At 37.0% G+C, this 8577-nt stretch overlaps 1 protein-coding gene across 1 annotated transcript; it reads right to left on the bottom strand.

Annotated features, from left to right (window-relative positions):
* Positions 1-1496: 1496 nt before the first annotated feature.
* On the bottom strand, positions 1497-6876 carry LOC132032379 (12-oxophytodienoate reductase 1-like). Its single transcript, XM_059421991.1, has 5 exons — positions 6740-6876; positions 5880-6020; positions 3116-3246; positions 2828-3004; positions 1497-2224 (listed from the first exon to the last, which is right to left on the bottom strand). The coding sequence occupies exons 1-5, from the start codon at positions 6793-6795 to the stop codon at positions 1632-1634; spliced, it is 1098 nt and encodes a 365-aa protein (XP_059277974.1). The 5' UTR covers positions 6796-6876; the 3' UTR covers positions 1497-1631.
* Positions 6877-8577: the final 1701 nt, after the last annotated feature.

Here is an 8577-nt window from a genome sequence, read left to right as displayed (position 1 = left end):
GGGAAGATATATGAGCAGAAGCAACGGTGTCAGGATACCAAGTAGTGTTATCATATTTCGTTGCAGCAAGAGACTAAGATAGCATTTACACTAGCTAGCTGAAGAAATTGCGAGTAATAGTGTGAGAAAGCTCGTCGCACAACTGGCATTGAACAGCAACAGGAGTAACACATAAGGAAGCTTCTGTTGAACAGATGAAACACGAGGGGAGAACTGTTGTTGTGTTCAAAAATAGGAAGAAACATTGGGCGAGTAAACCGTTGTTGGGAGGAATTGCCTCATCCTGGGTCGTGATAGTTTTTTTTTTTTTTTTTTTTGGGGGGGGGGGGGGGGCGCAACTTCACTAGGCAGAATATCTGGTAGCTCTTCACAAAAGGAACGAAATAAAGAATGGTGCAAAATAAGACCTACTGATCAAATTAGGAATCATAAGGAGGTCTAATTCGAGGCTATATCCTGTCAAGCTAGAATAGCTATTGCTTGAATTAAAAAGTGTAACAATAAAGTGTCATCTATGCTTCTCCTGAATCATAGCTTGACAGTTCCAATCCGTGAGCAATGTTTATCACTGTCGATTTTGGGCATTGAACTCTTCTAAAGTTGGATCATGGCTGGAGTATGAAAACTTGGTACTAAAATAGTCCAAGAAAAGACACTATTACTGATGACAAAACTTGAAAACTCTACAGACTCGTTGATCATTAAACTCTTTTAATAGCTCTAACTCTTAGGTGTAGACATTGTAGTTTGTCACTATTGAGTTTCTTCTTTCCTTGTATGTCCCAATCCTGCAAAAGAGTGCATTGTGACGTCTCCACTGTCCAGTGCAATATTTGCCAATTGGTCTGTTAATTGGTTCCGTTAATTGGTTCCCTTCACGTAAAATGTGTTGTATGTGGAACATTGGTATTGTGTATTAACTCAAACAGTTTTTCAACTATCTCTGCTATCTTCCACGATGGCTTCCATGTTCTTTCAATTATGTTATTCATGAGCAAGGAATCAGTTTGCAAAATGAACGAGAATATGCACAGTAACTCGCTGCTTCCAGTAATACTATGGCCTCAACTTCTGTATTTGTTCCCTATTCAATCTCCTTTTCTTTTGCAAATACCAAATCACCTATTGAATTCCCTCCACAGATTGCATATGAACTTCTACCTGGAGTGCCTCTAGATGCTCCAGCTGTATTACATTTAAACCATCCAGTAGGAGGCAACTCCCAGAGAACTCTAGTAACTTGTCACCAATATATATATATATGATACCTGAGATATAACCTTACTTGGGTCGCGATACATTAGTTAATTTCTTTTAAAGATTTTCTCTGATCACTTAAAGATATGAAAATCTGATCCAACTTTCAATATTTCACAGCCTTTATTGCAACTTAAAAAAATACTGAATGCTATAAAGGTAGAACGTGGATTTATGTAAGTACGGGCCTTCCTGGTATGAGGAGCACAGCTATTTATTATCACTTATCGGAAAAACAATATACATAATTCATGCAGAAAACGCTAGTTATCTTACGAATAGATCACTTCTTCTGTGAGACATCTGAAGTATCTGACAAACCCCTATCCCCCTATATACATGAAAAGAGCATCCAATCTAATGCTTCCTCGGCATCATGCTGTAGTTTCTAGAAATGGATAGTCAGTATAGCCAACAACAGGATCAGATGTATAGAATGTTTCCCTGTTATACTTGTTGAGAGGTGCATTGAGCTCAAATCTCCTTGGCAAATCCGGATTAGCTATGAACATACGTCCATATGCAACAAGATCAACTCGGTCTTCATCCACAGCTTTGTTTCCATCTTCTCTATCGTAACCACCAGCCACCACAAAAGTACCTTTAAATGCCTTCCTCATTGGTACAAGGCTTTCAGGACATTCAACTTTTTCACCAAGTGTTTTCATTCTTGGCTCAACCATGTGGCAGTAAGCAATGCCATACTTATTCAAGGATTCAGCCATATAAAGTCCCAAAGCACTTGGATTTGAGTCTCCTGAATCCATGTAGTTAGCAAATGGGGAAAGCCTTATTCCAACTCTATCAGCTCCTATCTCATTTACAACCGCTTCAACTATTTCTAGTGCAAATCTACAGCGGTTCTCTAAAGACCCTCCATATCTGTCGGTACGATCATTCACCTGGTCTTTCATAAACTGGTCGATTAGATAACCATGAGCTCCATGGATCTCGATCCCATCAAAACCTACATATTGAGCAGATTCACATAAGTTGACTTAGTTTGAGTAAAGGGTCTAATTTAAGGGCAATACTGATATGACAGCAAAGAAGAAGATATTCATCACAAGCAACCAATCTAACAAAGCACCTATATCAGAAAATGTTCTGCAATATTTAAGAATATTTTCTGTACCTAAATTTCTTTTCTTGATTCCTAGGAAAGTAATGGAAATAGCTGAAAAGTGACTATTCTGGTCATTCAGAAGAGCACCAATGAGATGCCACTTACACTGCACATGTGACACTGTTCACACACATTGTGTTGCAAACAATACATTATTTATAGAATTTCAATTCAATGTTCCAATATGCAAGTTGCACCAGCTAAATCAATTTACTTATTGGACAAAAGTTAACATCTTCCCAAATAGTACATAATTCCCACAAGAAAAACTCAGCTTATGCATGTGCTTTTCATTGTTTGGAACTCATGATTCATTTTAGCACTTCCTGACTTCGTTACTATTCATTATGCAAAAGGTAAATATGAAACGAAGATTTTTTAATCTAGAATTCCTGACAGAAACAACTTCCCATCAAAATAGAAGACATGTCCAGAAAGTGTTACCAGCTTCAATGGCGTTTCTAGCAGCACGCTGAAAATCGTTAACAATTTGAGGAATTTCATTTGTTCTCAGCCGGCATGGTGGTGGAAATTCTGTAACATCCCAGCCACCAGAACTGACTTGAGGTTTTGGTGGCTTGTCTGTGCTGGAGATAGGAGCCTGTCCATTCGGCTGGAAATCTGTGGTAAGGAGTCAGTTAAGAAGCACCGATACTTAGTGAGACAGTTCTCTCAAAGCATCAAATATGACTATATAAAAAGGTAAAAACAACAGAGCTCAAAGTCAGTTGCCTTTGCTAGAAACCCTCCCTGTATGCCAAAGTTGACAAAAGAAGATTCCTCCTTTGGCCTGGACTGCACTTACAATTGGTTTCCAGGCCTCAACATGCTCCGTCGTCCATATACCAGGTGTATCTTTGTACCTTCAATTAATAAACAAATAGTTGTTGTATTTAGGAGGAGTATTTGGAAGATAATGGGATGAAACTGGAACTATAAAATTCCAAGAACTTGGTAAATTCAGGAACTTAAGTTACCCATGGGCAGTGTTAGAAATTCCACAGCCTTCTGATATTAGAAGACCGCCTATTGTGGTTCTTTGTGAATAATAGAGGATTGCATGTTGCTGAGGAACATTGCCATAAGATCTCTGCCTTGTTAGTGGTGCCAAGACAACTCTGGAGAACATGTAGAGTGCAATAAGACTAGTTTGCATTTTATCCATCATATTCATAGAAAAAAGGACAAGAAAGTTAACTCCATTCAAAATTAACACAGTAGATTTCAATTCACTTGAAGCTTTAGAATATGGCTGAGAGATAAGAACTGCCTGCATCTGTATCCAGCATTTGCTTATCAAGAAAATACTTACAAATTAGGAGTATCCCCCATGCACTAAATAACAAACTCATAACCAAAAGAAAAAGAAGACCAAGTTCATTGAATTTCTTGCAATTGTGCTCCAATTAACAAGAAGGTTGGTTTAAAAACCTTTTCTTTCAGCTATGTTTTTACTAGCCCTTATGCCTCCAAGGAATGCCAAGAATTGAGAAAATGAGTCCTACATTTCCTTATATGGCAACACTCAGAAGCAACTTCACTAATTGCCATCCATAACCATAATAATACATGACTTCCCACTACCACCAGAAAGCACTCTGATAAAGGAAATCAAGGGTGAACATTCTTGATATATTTTGATAAAAAAACATCACATGGATAAGTTTATTTTGCAAAGAGAAAATAGCCAAATGCCCCCAACGTTTGGCCGAAATCTCAACTGAACACTCAACCTTTGCGGGGGCCCTTTCACCTCCTGGTCATTTTAAATGTGGAATATATTGCTCCCTAAATGCTGAGGTGGCAAAGAAAGTGCATTTCACTCTCTTTGAGAGAGTGATTCTTTTCATAAGTATATGTAATTTTATTTTTTACTTATTTATTTTTCTCTCATTCCTAATTTCCTTTCTTCTTCATGGAGAGGCCTCAATTGGAGCCACCAAATTTCTCCACCACTCCCCATGGTGAAGCCGCCGCCGCCGCCCCTACAGTCCACAAAGCCAACACTTTCACTACGACCACAAGCTATATATAGCAATGCCACCCCCATTGGCATAAACTATCACGTAATTACTTTACACCCAATTTAACATTACCAGTTTTCAAAAACAAATATTTTACACCCAATTTCAAAATCAAACATTAGCCACTAAAACACCATTAAAGCACCACTAAAATGTCATCGCCCGTGCTATTTGTAGGATCTTTTACCGTATATAGAGCCTCGCCTCTTCTGGGTCTCCAATCAATTTTTTTTGTCTAATCTCCAATGCGAAATTCGTATATTTACAACCCAAAAGTGTTCAAACTTACCTTTTACTGAAAATATTTTTAATAAGAGAACCTTGCTTCTCTGTTCAATAACGGTGAAGTGGGAAAATCATTGACTGCCCACAGATTCCCAACATCAATCTTGAGTTATAAATGCTCATTTCCAACTAGAATTCATAACGACGACGATTAAAACATTAAGCGATATTCATTCGTTCATTGTCATATAATATGACCCATTTCGACCAACACTACACATATACATAAATGGATAATTCTCAATCGTTCTTCACCTAACAATGATCATAATCAACTAACTAGGCATTAATTCATAAATTCAATCACAACACAACAACACCCATTTATACGGCTCAAGCTCCACATACACAACTCACTTCCAACATTTCATATTTCATGATTTTCCTCCAATTTAACATACTACAACAATAATATAACCTTCATAACACAAAAACAAGATCAAATCTTACCTTTTTCTCTTCAACTTCCACAAGCCTAGGGTTTCCAAAAGATGAGAAATAGTGGATTGATCGCTCAACGATGGTTCCACGCTACTTAGGGACCTCAATATAGTGGATTTGCATCAACAAAATATTTTTGGAATGGCTCCAATTGATCTTCACTTTTTCTCTTTCCTAGCCGTGAGCCTCTCTTTGGGTCTTCAACTTCTCCCTTTTTTTTCTAAGTGTATGGAATGATAAAGATGACTTAGAATTCATCCTTTATGCTTTAATATAAGTTGCCCAAGTGTCCTTGGCCCACACCATGTGTTGGACCAATTAAAATTGTCCACAAGGTGTGTGGGACCAATTCAAGCCACATGGCTAAAATGACCAATTTTCATGAATTTCAAACTTCCAAATATTCCACTTTTGTCCCAAATTTTCCTAATCGTTCCATACCAACAAATTAAGTGCACAACTTATATCTCAAAATAAAATCGAAGGTCAAAAATCCCGACCTTGCATCCAGGAACAGTTTTGTCCTTCACTTATCATAATTAGTCCGAATTGTTCCAATGTACTAAAATACGGGTTCTAACAGCTAGCTCCGCCGCTGGCCTCAACTTGCTCCTTTGTCCATATACCAGGTGTATCTTGGTACCTTCAATCAATAAGCATATAGAAGCATTTACAAAGAGTATTTGGGAGATGTATGGGAGGATATATTTTACGAGAACTTGGTAAATTGTAGGAACTGTGGTTACCCATGGGCAGTGTCAGAAACTCCTGTGGCTTCTGATATTAGAAAACTGCCTTTTGTGGTTCTTTGTGAGTAATAAAGGATAGCATGTGGCTGAGGAACATTGCCATATGATCTCTGCCTTGTTAAAGGCGCCAACACAACTCTGGAAGTGCGATAATAAGAAAAAGTTCATATTTTATCCATCAAATCCACAGGGCTATGCATCACTAGGATGTCAAAACTCAATGCTCATCCAAAAAAGAAGCGCTTAAAATTAAAAGAAAGGCAAGAAAGTTAACGCAATAGATTTGAATTCTTTGAAGCTTTAGATGATGGCTGGGAGCTAAGAAGCTGCCTTCATCTGTATCACTATTAACTCATCAAGAACACTTACATATTAGGAATATTCCCCAAGCACCAAATAACAAATTCATATCCAAAAGAAGAAAAAAAATGAGGCACCGGTCACCACTCATGCTTAACATAAACTCTATGGAGCCAAAGTTCATCTAATTTCTTGCAATTGTATTTCAGCTTTGGCAAAGTTTGGCTCCATAAAGTTCCATATATGAAACTTGTTTTATGCCATATTTGAAAACTATACATCTGAACTTGTTTTATGCCATTCAATGCCAATACAATCCCATCTGATTTCTAAAGTTCAGATGAGGCACTTGATATAAATTCCAAATCATGCAATAAAACAAGTTCTTCTTCGTGACTTTATTCGTATATTGTAGCAGAGTTCTTAATTCAGAATCCCCTGATCAAATTAATCCTTTTCAACCATAAGATATACATGATCAAACAATCTATGTACCAGACTAGGGAAAAGGCACAAAAATCTACAAAACTATTTGTAAAAAAGAAGTCAAAAAGCACCTGTGAGAAAGTTGAAAGTTACCCATTTTACAGGGTGTGAGCAAAGGAATCTCCATTTTCTGCTTCTGCTCTTGTTTTCTACCAACTTCCTTCTCTATTTTGGCCTTCAGTGCAAATGCAAAAGGGGTTTGTTCTATATAAATAAATAAATTATACAAATACAGTAAATGTTTCATGTGGACCAATAGTTGCACTTGCACAAGGAATAAGTAGAGAATGCTACTCATGTTACATTATTTTTTGTCTGCTAATATAATTAATACCCTTTAGATAATTTTAATAACCCTTGCTATTCTAATGATTCCGACTGAAATTATTTAGTATATATATATATATATATACACACACACACTTAATCAAAAGTTGGGCATATTTTAATATTGCATCTCCATTGGAATTCTTTTAGCCCAAAAAAGGTCAACGGGGTTTTTGCACATGGTAATTGTTAAAAGAGTAGTTAGTTAATATACTGTTACACTGACACTGTAAAGAATTTAGTTAGTGGTGTTAAGTTTGTCGGTTAGCAAGGTAGTCAGCTGAATGGTTAGATGTTAATTCTTGTATGTATACATAGCTGCTGTGTATTTTCATTTTACAGTTTTTCATCAACGAGAATATGTGATCTTCCTCCTCTCATTTCCTCTCCATGTCAATAGATTATGAAACTCATCATGGTATCATAGCTTGTGTAACATATCCGAGTTGGTTTTTGTGTATTTGAATCTTCACATCTTCGTCCGGTTGTTTCCAATTCACCAGATCTAGGATTGAATTGTATTTCAGTAGACAGAATCCTCTTTGATTTGCATTTGTTTGAAACCGAATTTCATGTTTAATGGTGATTGGAGGTAGCAATGTCAGCGCAAGTACAAGAAATGGATTCAGCTATACTCCAGTGGTTGATCAACATCTTTATCGATCAACATTATCCCCTGTTTCTTCAGCGCAATGATACTTCACGTAGCTCTTTGATTTTGATTGAGCTAACTGGACCTTAAAAGGTTCCACCTTTGCCACTGAACCAACAGCCCACTTTTATGCTGGCTTCCCAACTAGAAATTTCTTATATGTTTAATGGATTCTCAATATAAATACAAGACTCGAGCAAAAGTAACTGGGTTCCCCGAAACACCGACTAAATCCGCACCTGTATGGAAGGAACAGAAGGGGTATAGCATGAAGATGCAGCTGCGGATGGATGACAAAAAGATGGAATGCACAAAGACAAGAAAAATTGGGTGGCCAAATATAGAGCCGCTCGAAAGGAGACATTAAATTTATGTACAGACAAAAGGTTATTAAAAAATAGAAGAATTTAGAGCTTCAAGCCAAAAATGAGCAGGTACCCAAGTTAATAAGAATACTAAGGTGCCTGTTGTATCTACGCGATGACGATGTTTTCTCTCAACACCACCATTTTATTCCGTGTATTCCATTTTTATCAAAGTATAACAGAATCAGAGAGTTGACATATTCACCACCACTGTCAGATTGCAAATATTTGACATCTCTATCAAATATATTTGTGACCATGGTCCATGGCATTAAGTGTTCGACAGACTGGAAAAAAACATCAGATTTTCTGTTAAGAGGATAAAGCCAACAATATCTGGAAATGACTTCTAAAGGTTAACGAAAACCAGACACAAAGAAAATGGAAGAGCACCATTCATCTCTATGAATCAATTTAAAAGGAGAATGAGATGGGGATTGCGATAATTGAAACGGAAACTCTATAATGTTTGCCCAAGGCACAATCATTACATGGAGCAAAGTGAAATTTATGTTGAGAGCATGAAAGAGATTTATTACGAAGCAAAGAAAATCAAATAGAAGGA

Source organism: Lycium ferocissimum, chromosome 10, assembly GCF_029784015.1.
Source record: "Lycium ferocissimum isolate CSIRO_LF1 chromosome 10, AGI_CSIRO_Lferr_CH_V1, whole genome shotgun sequence".
Taxonomy (NCBI): Eukaryota; Viridiplantae; Streptophyta; class Magnoliopsida; order Solanales; family Solanaceae; genus Lycium; species Lycium ferocissimum.
This window is presented reverse-complemented; position numbering and strand designations above follow the sequence as displayed.